Source organism: Anguilla anguilla, chromosome 1, assembly GCF_013347855.1.
Source record: "Anguilla anguilla isolate fAngAng1 chromosome 1, fAngAng1.pri, whole genome shotgun sequence".
Lineage (NCBI taxonomy): Eukaryota > Metazoa > Chordata > Actinopteri > Anguilliformes > Anguillidae > Anguilla > Anguilla anguilla.
Window position 1 is genome coordinate 40639952 of NC_049201.1, and position 17218 is coordinate 40657169.

A 17218-nucleotide genomic window follows, 5' to 3' on the forward strand; every position below is an offset into this window, starting at 1 on the left:
TCCCTTTAACTAATAACCCAGTATTCCCCACAGGTAATGAAAGGCATTTATCTGGTGCGTCCTGTGACACAATCATTTATAGTTGTTTGCGATAGTTGTGGTTGCACAGTTATTCACTCACGCAATCCACCTCATCTTGGTCTGCTTGATCAAAGTATTTCAGATTTGGGTTTAATTCTATATGATCCTAGTACGAAGACATGGCTGTTGGTGCTCATGAGTTATCAATAAGTCCCTCATCATACATCACTGATGACCATAAGGAGGGCCCCCTCATTGTTTTTCAGTCAGGGTGGTAGTACACTCAGGGTGTATGTTTCAGTAAGTGGCTGGTAGTAGCTCCTGGGAACACGTGTGGGATCAGTGTGTTCTGTACTTAAAATTTAGAAGTCATCAATCTCCCAGCATCCTTCCTGTCACAAACACAATTGCATAGTCTTTAATTTACTGTGTTACCCCATAGGTATATTCATGTCACTGGAAAATGCTTAATCTTTTTGAAGGCTTTCTAGTTGAGGAGCCTTTTTCAAGCTTAAGCAATAGATGCCAGTGATGCCAGTTTCCATGGTTGTTGCCTTAAGCACTGTTAAATTTTTCATCCAGTATCATTATGGGATGTGGAAGGTCCTTTGGTTCTTAATGGTTTTCAGCAGATAAATCCATGCTGTGACAGTGGGCCATGGGGGAGTGGCACTGTCCCCACTGTTTCTAAAATTATTTTAAAAAAAGAAAAAAGACTATGAATAATAAATGCATCTTTTCTACTTTTGGGGATTTATGTCAAAGTCAAAATGGATCGAAGAAAATCGTTGATTGCCTTTTAAATAGACTGTGAAACATGGCATTGCATGGTACAGCCCTGAAAGGACCAAACTGCCAGATGATGGCCTGCACCATATGCCATAGACGTGATCTGGGCAGGCGCATGGTGAATGGTACAAATAGCAGACTGGTATGTCCTGAAAATTCCAATGAGCTGCCAAAACTGTTCTTTGCCATGCGATATTGATTGACACACCCTCAGCAGTGGCTCTCCTCCCATTTTGACACACAGCAAGATCTTATGAAAGAGGATAAGCAGACCCAAGGTGCAGTTTGACTGATCATCCAAAAACCATGGAGCCGGAGGATATAAAAGGAAAAATAGATAAATATAATAGATGTGTTTTTCTTTATATAAAAGGAAAACACATCTATCCAATGAAAAAAGGTACATAAATCATTACATAGACCCAAAAATATGTTGGTTAAAGTGATGGACACTGAGGGCAGGACTTATACATAAACGGTGGTTGTTTAGCTCTGTCAACAGTATTCTTCACTAAAATTGCAAGAGGGGATTATACAGATCCAAAGCAAAATGAAACAAACAGCCAGCAGATTTCACTTAGTTCTAATTACTTCTGCCTCCTGTGCTAATTAGCAAATTCAGGTGATTGGAACAAAATCCCTGGGAGGATGTTTACTTTCTGAACCTGGATTTTCCCAATATTTTTATTTGCTTAAAGTTGTTTGGTTTTGGCAATAATTCCATCACCATCATATAAATGTTTTATGCAGACAGTCCTGTCCTCCACCTCATGTGCCTTGTCGACAGCCAGATAAACTCATCCCCAATAACTACACCAACAAAGGTGTTCCACGTAAACTTTCTTTAATGTAGTCACCAGTAATAGGGTACAACTGAAAGGAAAATGAAATAAGCATGAGAGGTCTAATATCCCATAATTAACAGTAGTCATTTGTGCAGAAACTATATCCATACGACCACTGAAAAATAAGTATAGGATACAATATTCCACCATAAACTGTAAAACTTACTGTAAATATTTACAGAGATATCAATAAATGAGCTGTAACTTATGCATTGCTTATAAATACTTTTAACCCAAAGGACAAAGCAGTACACACAGACTAATAATTTACCTCCTTTAGTAGCCTAGCCAAGCTAAAATGATTTATCTTAATCTGTAAAAAATCATTAAATACAGACATAAGTGGTGATATGAGCAATGAAACAACTTACTGACCTATAACCAACAATGCTTTCAAATGCCAAGACAAAACAGAGAAAAGAAGACAGTCAACCTTGGTTAGAGTGTATCGATCTTGGAAATTAATGATTAGGTTTTTGTCACGATGATCGGTTTAACCAGTGGCTTGCAGTGCGTGAACCTACATTGGTGTAGTCATATCCAAGCCTTCATAATATTTTTAAATTTCAATTTAACAATAAAAATATAAAGAAAAGTCCTACATAGGATGCTAAAGGACACAGGAAATATAATGTCAAAGCAAAATACAAAAACCTTTCTAAATCGGCAGCATACAGACATAAAGACATCCAGACATCCCATTTGGGACTTCTACTTAATTTATGATTTCAAAAGGTGTCTGACGACAAGGTTGCCTGCAAGTCCTAGTTTATTTTTAATTGATTTAGAAATATTTACATTCCAATCAAGAGCACTGATAAACTGGAATTGTCCATTTTTGGGCAGCAAATTATTGTCAGTCAACTTGCCAATGATACAGCGCTTAACCTCAAAAATAAATCTCAGATGCATTAGCAATACATACCATTGATTTATTTTGAAAAGGGTCAGGGTTGCATCTTATATTAAGCAACGTGAACTCATGTTTATATATCATTTTAATGAAGACAATTGTATGGGATCCCAGTAAATGTCACATATCTTGGAATTTACGTTAGCAACAACGGCAAAGAAAGATCTACAACGAGATGTCTCCATTATGGGGGAGTGTACCAGACCAAAATAGAATGCACATCTAGATGCATCTATCCAGCCTTTTCTGTAGACCTCTCTCCTAGCACTTTAAAAGAAATCAATCAGAATTGAATTTCAACTTAATGTGGAGAAACAAAACCCACTATGCAAAAAGCAATCACATTTTCCAGAGGATGGTGTTAAAGGGGAATGCCTCCTTATTAAAATGAGCTCTCATCCAGCTCTCTACCTGTAGTGAGTGCAGAGGTGTAGCTTGGAACTACTGCCCATGCTCTAGGGCACTTACTGTCTAAGGGCGGATGTCAGACAATGGCAGTCACAGGTTTCCACTTATAATGAATACAAACGGAGGGGCTGGGCATCACTAGTTAGCCTAGAAACAGTTCTTCTGACTAGCAAGCTAGCCAATAAATAAATAAAATCTAGGTTTATGCTGTTCAGTTCACTTTCATGAATAAGTTCTACTGGAAAGAAAATGGCGCTTTGCTGTAGTGTGGCCAGTTGCAAAGGTTTAATGTCGGTGAAGGAAGGAATTCATTTTATTGGCTACCGCAAGATGAGAGTGAGTTAAAACACAGATAAACTGCAGAGGCACAAGCTAGTCATGGCGGGCCCCTGTGCCAGAGTATTTTTGTGGTTGCCCTATCACCCAGAGATGCATGTACATGTGCAAATGCTGCACCATCAGGTCAGGATATTTTACAGTAATGTCACGAAACGGGTAGGGAGGACCCAAACGCAGAGGGAAAAAAAACACAAACTCAAAAAGGGAAAATTAACAAAGACTTTACTTATGACAGGCAAACAAGCAGGGAACAGACAAGGCCACGATGGGCAAAAACACAAACTCAAAAAAAATCTAATGAAACAGAGAACAACAGGAACTCAAAAACACAGGCAGGGCAGAACACAGACAGGCAGAGTACAAGGGCAAACAAACACAAACAGGTCAAAAACACAGGCAGGTACATACGGTCTGACACAAACACAAGTTGGGAACAAACACAAGGAACCAGCACCCGAGTCAAGGGGACAAAGAACTTAAATAGACAGGGGGTAACAAGACACAGGTGAACTCAAAAAACAATCAAACCAGAAGGAGGGGATAACAAGACACAGGTGGGAACAATGATGGAATAACGAGACAAACAATAATACAATTAACAGGGGGGAACAGGACACAAAACAGAAGTGCCGCCATCTGGCGGCCCAACAGGGAAAACGCAGACAGGAACACCGGACCACCGGACCATGACACAGTAAACAATGTGTTGGACTATTAGGAAGGTAGTGTTATTGGGAGAGCAGGTCAAGGACTTCAGACTGCAGCCTGGCATAAGTTTAAGCAAATGGTCAACTGAACAAACAACATCCAACTATAATTAATAGCAGTTTAACAAATGGAGTAGTCCCTTTCAGTTTTAACCTCTTAGCGCACAACCCCTAGTGGTGGGCACGCTGGCGTGCCTAGATTACTAAACTCAAACATTCGGTGCCACTGCAACCAAAGTGTGAGATGAAAACAGAAACGCGTTGATTCAGTTTAATTAGTAGACGATACACGACAACTATGCCGAAAACGGAGTTTCGCAGCCCCACCATTGTCGCTCCGATCGTTCATTTAACACGCACCCCCTCCCCGCAGTCTCATCTAAAAAACACCCCCCACCCTTGACATAATGGACAATATTGTCTATCTTGGCATTCATAAAAATATTCTTTCACCACTAAAAAATCGTATTCCGTCATAGCAACAAGATAAACCCGACAATAGCCCTAAGATATGCCTATACAGCAGTGAAAACGCTGCTCACTGAATAACGAAATAAACGAGAAAAAGTTTTTAAAAATGATACCATGTAATTCTACAGTCAATATCTGGGACTAAATATTGAATAAATATAAATCCTTACTGTTGGTTTTACGTGTAGAGATGTCCCTTTTGAGACTGCGTGGTCATATATTGTCTTGGACAATCCGTTTGGGAAATAATTATACGCGCATCTGTGACGCCTGGGTATCTTCCAAAATATCTGTGCGTAATACCACACCTGTTGTTTACGGCGTCGTCGCCCTTTGTAGTACAGTCTGGCTTGATTGATAATTCATTTATTCAGTAGGCGAGAGTATAAGCTTTCTAACGATGTATAACATGTCTAATTCTGCTTTTGGAATAGCGTTTTATAGGTCAGCGTAACAGAAAATATTCTTAGCATCGCATTCACTTACGCATTCACTCTGCTAGCAGACAAATACGCTGCACCTAACGAAACGTGTTCAAGGATATTTCGTAATTTCTTGGAAAATACTATTATTATTGAGGACTTCTGAACATAGCTAAGCCATATGTTTGCTGATAGACCTAGCTGACATTGTTTTCTGGAGCAAAACAGAAGCGAATAGAATAGTATCATTGATACTGTCTCTGTCTCCATCTACTGAACATAGAGGAGATTTCATCCTTGCTATGTAAGTATTACCGCTCAAAATATTTCGGTTATATACGTTATTTTTGAAATTGAGTATCTTTAAATAGGTTAGTGGTGTTATATAATGTGAATATTTCACACTGTAATATAAGCGTAAGATGGAAGTGTAATAGTTTTTGTGAAGCATGCAACAGTGATGACGTCAGAGTTGGAACATTGCCAAAACGTGGTGGACGGTTGAAAATTGTTTTCATGTTGTCTCATCCCCATACAAGAAAACATACGAGAGTACAGAGTATAGAAATACACACGAGTTAATTATTACACATTTAGGTACTGTACCGCATTGTGTGACAATATTTTTGCATTATTTTTTAAATCTGATAGCAATGTTTCATCTTAAACCCTCATAAGGGGCTCATTTGTATGCTTTATAATGGACAAAAAGCATTTTATTCAATTTTGGGAGAGATTTTGGATATGTTTCTGGACACCTAGCTATTTTAGACCACTGTACTGACTGAAAGCTTGTAATTCCAATTTGAAACATTCCCATTATGCAACAGTGATTTTCTTGAGTCAAAACAGTTGATTTGTAGTGAAATACGTGAATATGTTGTGATTTACAGCAATGCATAATTTAGACATTTTGGATAGATTTGGAGATGCTGGGTACAATGCTTAGTTTTTGCTTCATACATCTATAGTATTTCTACATATCCACCCTTAGATTTTATGAACTTGTGGTCAAAAAGTTTTTGACCTAGCACATGTATAGTTTAACCTCCTGTATATATGCAATCTCTCAGTATTTCATTGCAAACTTAAAAATTTATTTTGGAAGAATTTCTTCCAACTTTATTTCTTCCAAAATTATGAATATAAACTAATCTGCGTTAGTATTGTAAATTGTACAAATGTCTTGCTTCATTTAAGCCATTTTTCAAGTCTCTGCGGTGTTCACGTCTGGAGTTATAAAGCTTTAAATAGGGTAAATAGGGTCTTTGCTTCACTCTAGTGTGTTTTTTCTGCACCTCTGCACCTTGAACTGATGCACTTGTTGTACGTCGCTCTGGATAAGAGTGTCTGCTAAATGCCTGTAATGTAATGTAATGTAATAAAGACAGAGGAAATTTCTTTGATTGTAAACACAGGACCAAAAAATCCAGCATAGTATGCCTTTAATGATATTTCTCATCATTTCAGTACATACAGTGAGCACCATAATTCATTGGACAGTGACACATTTTTTGTTATTTTGGTTCTGTACTCTAGGCCTTTGAGTTTGAAAGGATACAATGATAATGAGGTTGAAGTGCAGACTGTCAGCTTTAATTTGAGGGTATTTTGATCCATATCGGATGAACCGTTTAGAAATGACAGCACCTTTTGTACATGGTCCCCCCATTTTAAGGTACTACAAGTATTTGTTGAATTGGCTTCACACAGGGCTGGCCCGTGGCATAAACGGTCTATGCGGTTGTTTAGGACCACAACCGCTGGGGGGGGGGGGGGGGGGGGATTACACGACCATGAGGGGGGCCACACAATCCAATATTTATCTAAGGTAAATAACGTTATTTTCGCAATTACGTTATTCATCCCCTATCGCGGAACTAGCGGTATAAATTTTAAACGGAATGGAAACCGAACATTTCATAACAATGTAACGTAGGAAGGATTTTACTCATCCGTGAAACATAGTGGAGGGGGTGTTATGGCTTTGGTCTGTATGGCTGCCAGTGGAATGGGCTCACTTGTCTTCATCGATGATGTGTGACTGCAGACAGAAGTAGAACAATTAATTCTGAAGTCTACAGAAATATTTTATCTGCTCTGATAAAACCAAATGCCTCTAAACTCATTGGACGGCACTTCATCATGCAACAAGACAGTGACCCGAAACATACTGCTAGAGCAACGAACGGGGTTTTTGACCCTCAAATTAAAGCTGACAGTCTGCACTTCAACCTCATTGTCATTGTATCCTTTCAAACTCAAAGTGCTAGAGTACAGAACCAAAATAACAAAAAATGTGTCACTGTCCAATAAATTATGGTGCTCACTGTATGCTTCACTAATGATGAACAGCAAATAATAAACAACAATCTTATTAAATTACAAGTACAATTACCAATTTAGTCATTTGGCAGATGCTTTATATCCAAATAAACTTACAAGAGTGTGTTTTACATTGTAACAAATTATTGTGTTAGGTTTCACATGATTCACAACATAGCAGCTCTCTTTTTTATCCACAGGATAAGGAAACATACATGTTTTATGTATTATGTTTTATTCCAAAATAAAATACTTTACTCATCTATGTATATTATTCATTTGCACTAATTAAATTAATGAATTACCAAGTAATATATAATAATTGTACTACATTAAGTTTGTGATTTATCAGTAGTTACTGTTGCAGATTTAGAGAGCATTACACAGATTTTCTGTCAAATTTGAGCATGTCTTACCATGAATATATTTTATGGTAGTCTTGTGCTTGTGATGTATAACATCAAACATCACCACTATGCCTCCCCCCACCCCCTGGGCAGTGGTGGAAGGAGGTACAGAAAGGTGGGGGGAGGGGGTGGTGTGCTAGGATGGAAGGGTGTTGGGCGACAGACACCACATTTATATTTGTGATTTTCAATTTGTGAATTGTTCTGAAAATACAAACTGTATAATGCTGAAGCTGTCCTTTAAAAAAGGAGAGTTGCTGGGGTAGCTGAAAAAATAAGCAGGGGTTTCTCTTTGTGAACTGTTACGCTCTCCATAAGTCCTGAATTTAATGCATGCAAATTGGATTCCAAGGGCTGCTACTCTGGGGGTTTCTTTCTAGTCTATCTTATTGTTAAATGAACTCAACTTCAGCTGCCTCTCAATCCAGACTAGGACAAAGCCACGGTCATGCTGTACACTGAAATCTCAAAATCCATATCCAAGTAATGTAGACATGCAATGGAGAATTCATTTAAAAAATATCTTTAGATAGATAGCATTACTATCGTACTGTATTGCAATGACTAATTAGTGCAGTCATATTTCATTGAAATACTACTCAGTATTACAAGTCATCATAGCAACCACATTGATGGCACACATATTTAATGTTATGCAGATATTCCCTCCCTGATGTCACAGAAAAACAGTACAAAAATAAGTATTAAAACCTCATTGTGGCAGGGAATGATCAAATTCCATAATTCCATTATTTTAGCCCCAGTGTTGTGTGTACTGCTAGATGCTGCAGCTCGAAATACCATTATGAACAAACATCTTATACAGTCATCTGGAACTGTAATTGGTCCTTGAATTCTGGAATTCTTTGGCACTTTCTGGGCCGAGGGGCAGGTCCAGACTTGGCTGCTCTACCTGAAAAGGCCAGCACAGGCCAGCAAGTTTAAGAGCACCAAGGCTTCATTAATTCAGCCATGACAACAGAGTGGCTGGGACACCTTTATAAACAAAGAGCCTCTCAAACGCACACAGTCCCACGCCCTGTTTCGGGTGGATAAATCACGGGCCAATGACAGGGTTGAATGGACTTGAGCTCTCCCAGCTCAGGATCCAGGATGGAGGCAGAGCCCAGTTCCCCCTCTGCTGCTGATCGGGCTGTTTCTTTGTCTGGCCGCTCAAAAGGGCAGCACGTTCACATTTTCAGCTCTCACACATTAGATTCCAGGTCTGATTCAATTGAGAACAGGCAATAAGTCACAGTAAGGGGCCTCTATGTGGCCCATCCTTTTAAGATACTGTCCCAGTGTGTGGAACGCGCCCCATGATCTGATATGGAACCCAGACCTGCCAGTGCGGATTGTGCATATTTGGCTATAATGTCAAGATGTGAGGGTTTTTAGTTGGTAAGATTGTCCATATCTTGTTACACATTAGCCTCAATCTCTGATAGAGCTCTGCACAGCTTCATTAACTATATTAGGTTTCCTGCAGTCTGATTGCTGCCAGCAGATTCCTGATGGTTGATTTGATTTGTTGAGGTGGATTATCTTTTTATGTCACGCCCTTGTGTGTATGTGAAATTAGTGCTCACCCACCTGAATTGCACTTCCTCTTGTCTGTCTGCATCAGTCTAGCTATCTATCTTGGTACCCTTAGTGCTTGCGCATGCTTGTTATTCAATTATCTAAGCAAGCTGGTGTTTTATCGAGATAGTGATTTCTGCTTGAACATACTGTATATCAACACAATCTATAATAACAGCATGTCTCCTGTTATGGATTTCTAACTAGCAAGGTCTTTTGACCAGTGTTGGAGAAAGCAAAGTCGTTTGCGAATGTAATTGCTGTAGTGCACTGCAAAACAACTGCACTCCCTGTTTTCTCCTTGTACTTGCTATCTCTCTTGGGACAATATTTTCCCCATTTTACACAGTAAAATGTCCAGTATTAATTAAACTCTTAACAGATAACATTTGGTCCCACTCTGGAATGTGGGACCAAATGTTATCTGTTAAGAGTTTAATTAACACTGTTAGGGTTGAATTAACACTGGACATTTTACCCTGTAGGGAATTTCTGCACTTCAGTCCCTGATGATTGCATTGTAGGTTTCTTGGGATACGAGCAGCTGATAGCTTCCGGTAAATTAATAAATTCTCTTTAGAATCACATGACTTCTAGTCACATCAACCCTAAATCAATCACAACTCTAAGTTGCTCTGGTTAAGAGTGTCTGCCAAATGATTGTAATGTAATATAACACAAGTGGTGTGGGGTTTTTTTTTTTTTTACCAAGAAGGGACTGTAAATTGAGTGAGTAAAGACATACTAAAGACTTTGTAAAGTCTAGGTGCCAATGTACATTCTGGCTGGATTGCAGTATCTGTCGAGATTTCCATAAATTACACATTTTAGACAAGTTGCTGTGGCTTTTCTTTTGCAATAAAGCAAGAATGACTAATTTGTCATGGAATTATGAGTGGGCATGTTGCAAGTATGTTGTTCAAGACTTTTTGTGACCTAATTACTGCAAGTAGCCTATTGTCCTGAGGTGACCATTGGTTCCATCCTTGGAAGTGGTGAAGAAATATTTCACATATGAGTGAGAAGCTCAAAAATGAAGCGTATCCCTTTGATGCAATGACTGCATCTGGTTGCCTTCTCAGTCCAGAATTCCTGCTTCATACAAAACAGTAAGAACATACAGTGGTTTAAATTTGGTTTTAAAATGCAGCCATGAAAAAAAAAAAAAAAAAAACTTTTCTTGAATGTAAAGTAGGTCCTATTTCCTGTTTGTTTTAAAGACTGTGGTTTAAGTTGACAGTTGATTTTTATTGACCTTGCCAGTGAGGATATTATGTGCAATTAGACCATGTGTGTTATCTTTGTGTATCCATTTCCCCTTGCAGAGGCAAATGTTTATTTTCTAATGAATTCTGTCACTGTGTGCAGTTTCCTGTCTCAGTTATATTGCAAATATACTGTGCTGTGTTGAACTTGAATGCAGTGGTTAATTCTTTGTATATAATAGCACTGTTACAGAGAGGTTAGTCCTGTGCATATAATATCACTGTTACCAAGAGGTTAGTCCTGTGTATATAACAGCACTGTTCCAGAGTGGTTAGTCCTTTGTATATAATAGCACTGTTACAAAGTGGTTAGTCTTTTGTATATAATAGCACTGTTACAGAGAGGTTCCATTTGTCATGTGGGAGTGTATAAACAACAGCACAGAGGAAACTAGCAAAAAATGACATATTTCCTAGATGAAACAAGCACTGTCTAATCAGGTCAAAAAGGGAATATGAGCCATAGGGGCTAGTGGATACTTGTGTGAATAATCTAACCTTGGCTATATGCTAAATGAGAAAGAGAAACATTTATTATTCATAATTATATATTCAGCCTCATATTTTGTGCATGTATGTATGTGTGTGTGTGCGCGCGCGCAGGAATGGGGTTGTGCTCTAGGGGCTTTACTCCCTCTTTCTAAAAGGCTCCCCTCCTCTCCTCCAGCTCTGTGAAGAGAACCAGCTCCTCAGAGCGAATGGGCCTTTTGGCACGCAAAGAGAGTGCTGGAGAGTTTAAGAGCAACCGCACCCGCTCTGGCTCCACAGGGAGCAACTCCAGTGCCAAGAGGACCAGTGAGAGGTACACTCTGCACCCCACTTTATACCCTGCATTCTACAGCAAAGGCATGTCATTGACTGTACACTGTATAGCCCTCTGTGGGAATGAGTGTTCTTATGGGAATGTAATCATTACATTTAGCATTTATACTGCTGGATATATACAGGATACAAAGGATACAACAGCAATGTCCTACCAGGGAATCAAACCTGTGAGTTTTAGGTTACAAGACCAACTCCTTTCCCATTATACTCCACTGCCATAGTCAGATGTTCAAACCCCCTTCAGGGGAGAGCTGCTCAACCCTGCAATATCCTCAGCTTAAATTGGCTCATTAAGATCAGCTGCACAAACAAATAAATAAATAAAGTAAATAAAAATATAAAAGGCATGTGATTTGAAACACAAATGAAGCACAGTGGTTTATCAGATAGAAAACCCTTCAGTTGTGGAGGGAATGATGAAACAGCTTGAAAGTGGTAACATTCACAGTCACTCACTGTCATTTCATTTCTTTTCCCACAGTAAACCGAAGGAGCCAGTTTTCAGTGCAGGTAAGAGTGACTTTATTCACTGAATCTCAGGGTCAGTGGTTTCACTGCTGAAGCCAGAACATTAGCTCTCCTCTCATTTCGTATGCTTTTGGAGCCATCTGTTATAATCTGAAGCTTGTTCCATAACAGCAATATGCAAACATTTTCACTTTTATATTGCTAATTATTATGTTTCAGGAAATCTAACAGATCACAGGTAAATTTGTTACCATTTCAGGGTTATCGCCTTCCCTTGCAACTGCTCTCCAAGTTTTTGTACAGAACCACGTATGTGCATCAATAAGATTTTTTATTTTATAATATAATATTTTAAAAGACAGGTAGTGCGTGCACATCTGACAAAGTTCACAGGTGCTAGCAGTATTATGTAGCATTGACGAGGAAAAGGTAGTACCCACACTGTGATTTCCATGCTCCCAAAACAAAGTTAATAGTACCGCTGCATGAGTGTTTAGACCTTTCAGCTGTTTTAGTCAAGTATAGGTATACTTGATGGAGATTGTTGTAGGTCAAAACGGTCACAATTACATTTGTTTTGAAGCATTTAAGCCCACATCTGGATATTCCTTCCTTGCTTAACAATAATATAATATTAAACTGTTTAACTTTACCTATGTGAATGTCATAGTTAGCATAACCGTGATGTACACACAGGACATAAATAATGCAGCCTTTTCACATTAAGTGTGTCTTAGTCTTAGTTATGTGTATGACAAGGTTCTGGCAGGCTAAAGATTTGCAGACATCATTATTTTAAATATGTGTATGTAATACATGTTTCATTCTAGACAAAATTATGACCAAAATTACATTCGGGAAACAATTCACCCATTGGTTCTCGCAACAGATGAACAATATGGAGCACTAATCAATCAGAATCATGGGCCTCGAACGTGTCACCTACATGTAAAGGATGTGTTAACTAAAACATCTAATACCAATACGTACTCAGCCAATATGCATTTCCAAATGTTTGCTGCATAGTATCATCTCAATGAACTGTATGTATGTGGACAGGATTTTGACTGTTCGCTACCTGGACAAAGTATCCACCTGTGTCCACATGCACTCTGATCCACTGTGGCAGGTGAACAACGTAAGGCTGCCCATTCAATGGGTAGGCTGAGCATACATTTAATTGTTTTAAATATTGCATAGAACAAAACTTATCTGTACATTTTATTTTCAGGTTTATTTTATCTACTTCATATTTTAATACGTTAAAAGGCAATCGACAACTGCTGTAGATTTTAATATTATTTTGACGCTATTATGAATGAAACTGAGGGACCATCCTAAATAAAATGAAATACTTGTGGTTAGAAAGCTGCAGTTTGGTTACCTAATAATGACCTCTTTGGATGCTTGCTTATTTTAGTCAGTTTCTACCAGATATTTTTGTTGTTTTCTTTTAAAAGGCGTTTCCCTTATAAATACAGATTATTTTTAACTACACCAACCACAGCAATGCATGGTATTCCACCATGTGTTTGTGTAAAGTAACAAGACCAGGTTAAAACATGGTATATGGCTGGACCTAACACACGTGATCCAGCCGACCAATGGTGTATCTTCATCACTCAGTCACTCAGTCACTCAGTCACAGACATTTGTGTTTGTAGGGCTGGCCCCGCTGTTGCGGTCCAGCCAAAAAAAATGTATCACACCACTGGCATCCAGCCAATGGGCAATTTAGATGGAGGAATGCACATTTTTCCAGATCCCACATTTAAGTTTGATGAGCTGCTGCATTGGATTTTCCTGTGCATCTTCCACAGAAGAAATCACAGCGCTCCTGTGGATGATTCTGAGTGGCTAGCTGTCACTATTCTTTGTAACTAGGTCAATTTCTCACGGTCATATTGAAAACTCAAGTAGCACAATGTACGTGTAAACCGGATTCCTGCCAGTGGCAATAGTGATGGCAACCAATGTTATAGAGGTGGTGTGTGAAACACTGCTTGTTAGCAAATGCCTCTTATACCTACCGAATATTCATCATTTAGATGCTATATCAGTGGTGGAAAAACATTCAAAAAGCAAACAGACAAAATTGGATAAGGGATACAAGTTTTGTCCATGACAAAGGTAGCCAGCTAGCATTAGCCATTTTTCATCTTGCTTTTATAGCAGTTAGCTAACTATGCATTTAGCATACATATAGCTTTTTGGAGGAAGCTATATACCATTATAAAATGTAAGCTATAGTTCTTCATGTTTTGATATGAATAGGCAGATTCTAGTACTTGCTGCCCCTACATGAAATGCCTGGTACTGCACCATGCATTTGCATCAAGTTTCACATTTTGGCATGCACATTTTTGAAGGCTACAATGCACAAGAATGGCCTTGTACAGGTGCTTTAAATCGATGCGTGCGTACTATAAATTGGCATTATGTAAATAATAATTACAGCCCTTAGCAGCTCTTAGCAACTACAGCTCTTCATCTATAATCTTTTGTTCCCTGCTATAAGGTTGTGGTAGTTTCTTCTTAAGATTAATGTTCCACCTCACTGCGGAACATTAATCATCTCAAATGATCATCTACCTTATGAAGCTTTGAAGCATTTGGGTTGCCACCTAAGTAAACATGTACTCACACTTTGTCACTTACTGTTCTACACAACAGTAGGAACAGAAAATTCAGCAAATTGAAAGTGAGGGAAAAAAGTATTTCATAGCCTACTTTGGGTCAGAAATTCCTAAGCTGGCTGTATTTATTTTTTCTTTAGCTAATCAGAGTTGTAGCCTTTGGTAGAGACAGTTAATTACCCTGTCAATTTCATTTAATGCTTTAATTTGCTAAACAAATTAGCACTTAATAAATATCAAGTTATTAACACAAAAGATGATAGCACACACATATTCACCTAAGGTAAACTGAAATAAAATAAAATATTTATTAAGGTGCAGTATGCAGTGATTTAATGAAAAATCTAAACAGCCTTAGAAAAACAGATATATGCTCCCAGACATCTGTTTTGTAAAGCTGGGAAGTCACTGCTGTTTATTTATAGGAGTATGGTTAAATTTGTGGTTAAATGTTAATCTTTTTGAGTCAGGGTAGTTAATTTGCTGCTCAATACCATGGACACAGAATTAATGATAGTCACTGGAGATATTCGCCTTTGGATGCCCCAGTCAATATTTTCTTTGTGTTGAAAGAGACTTACTGCAAAAATACAATGACTGGGTATTATTTTGCAATTCTCTTTGAAAAGCCGCGTTTCCACCGCAGGAACTATACCCCGGAACTAGGAACCTTTTGAGGAACTCGGTGCGTTTCCACCGCAGGAACTAGGGTCTAAATTTAGTTCTGGGGGCTTTGTTTTACCCCCCAAAACGTTCCTGCTCGGGGGGTAGTACTTTCCGAAAGTACAGGAACCTTTTGGGTGGAGCTTGCAGCGCTGAACATTTCTGATTGGTCGAGTATTCGTAGCATTTGTGTTGTATTTATTTTCCGCCATTACCCGCCTTGTTTGAAAATATGCAGCGGCAAACCAATTTATTTTCATAATAACTTCAAATCAAACTTGTATGTTATGCGGCGCAGTAGCCTACTTTTGGTTATAGCCTGTCAACGTCTTGGAATTATAACGTGTGCTCTTCTGTTCTTTTCTTGCTTTAGTATTCGTTTTATAAAATGCTAAGCATTCGTGCTGGGACAGCATATTACGTAGGCTACCAAAACATTCAAACGGATTAATTCGGTTGCTGAATATTTTCTTCCGGATTTTCTTTGTTAGCCCGTTGTAACTGACTCAAAACGTTTGATACAGTTATGTGAGGTATGCGGTAGTTCTGCATAATTAACATTGGTGATACAGTACAAGCAAACTGGAAATCACCTTCCGCACTTTTTATCCGGGTAAAATAACAGGTTAATTCTAGTAATCTTCCCTTTAGCTTTTTCAGACTGCCGTAATTTTACTCAATTTTACTGCCATTTTTCATTTCCACGAAAAGACCAGGAAGACTATGGACTCATTTATGGTGCATGGTTCGCATCTGGAGGGCACACTTCGCTGCTCGGCTAGCAGTAACTTCGAAGGAAAGCAAACGGTGGCTGTACCACTACTAATTTACATTTTCACGCAAGTCCGAGTTTTCGTTCTATTCTTGTCATTTTGCGATTAGCCTATATGGAATTGACGACGAGAAAGTAATAAAACAGCAAATTGTTTACAACGTGTGCATGTTTTCTGCTGTTAATGAATGTGTTTGAGAGGATATATGAAAATCAATAAATACAAAAGTAACCATATATAGTCATTGTTGGTAACCCGTTGTATATAAGTGGAATAAACCCCTCCGGGCTGTCCCGGTTATTAGAAAATAATGTAGGCTACTTCGGTGGTAGTATGGGGTTACAGAAGAAATCATATGACAGATGGACCGACGACAACGTCAGTGGGCTAATTTGCCTAATCTTCGCGGTACTTTAGACCCCGGTGGAAACGCAGACAACCATTGGCTGAAGGAACCTTTTAGTTCCTGGTAAAGTAGTTCCTGGGACTGAAAGTTCCGGGTAATTTTGGTGGAAACGCGGCTAAATATAGAGAGCAAATTATAGCTCATGCCCCTTTTCTGCTCATTTGAAGCATTCAGTTTTTCACAACCTGTTCAGCACAACAGCCTCAGCTTTGAATTTGGAAGAATGCAAAAAAGTATGCACTGTCCTCAAAAGCACATGACGTCAGCCACCACTTCCTGTAATTTGAGCTTGTGCAGTGGAAGGAAGAGATTTCCTTAAGGAGCTTGAGCAAGCAGGCTGTGGGCACCCGATTGACTTGAGGAGGTTGCTGGTGAGTGATGGTAATGCCCACTGCTGAATCCTTCCATCCCAGGGCAAACTTACAGACAGTTATACATGTGCCATGCAGAGCTGCTGGCCACAGTCGATACTGGCACAGTCTAGATTGTGGAACCCACGCACGGAAACAGTGCTTAAACAGAATGAGGTCCCCTCACCCAGTACGTTTTTTGAAGTTACTCCATGATTAATTAGAAGGACATTGGACATCAGTTTTAAAAACATGGCTTTTTTCATTGTGCTAATTGCGGCTAATAAATATTAGTACTGATAAATGCCTCTATAAAATCACAAATAACATTTTGCTGACTCTATTAGCTGTTATTCCCCTTTCTTTCTTTACAGAGAATGACCCAAACATTGCCCTACTTGTTATTGCTTTTTATGTTTTGAATGACTTGAAATGCCGTTCCTGTTGCACTCTATTACTCAGAAATTTTCCTTGATATCATTTTTACACCAATGTCTAATTTTTTGGCACATTCTTTTATCTGCATCATAATATTGACCAGTTTAACAACGGTTATAAGTACAGTTAAAGGAATACTATGCAGAATTTTTACCTTGAAAATATT

General features: G+C 38.7%; 1 protein-coding gene across 5 annotated transcripts in view; it reads left to right on the forward strand.

The window, feature by feature from the left end:
• The window catches only part of eml1 (EMAP like 1), a 94373-nt gene that overhangs the window by 49796 nt on the left and 27359 nt on the right, over nt 1–17218 (forward strand). For all 5 annotated transcript variants that reach the window (XM_035429016.1, XM_035428988.1, XM_035428998.1 and 2 more), the window contains exons 4-5: nt 11161–11295; nt 11800–11828. In XM_035429016.1, the coding sequence (XP_035284907.1) occupies nt 11161–11295; nt 11800–11828 (164 nt within the window). The remainder of the gene's footprint in view (nt 1–11160; nt 11296–11799; nt 11829–17218) is intronic.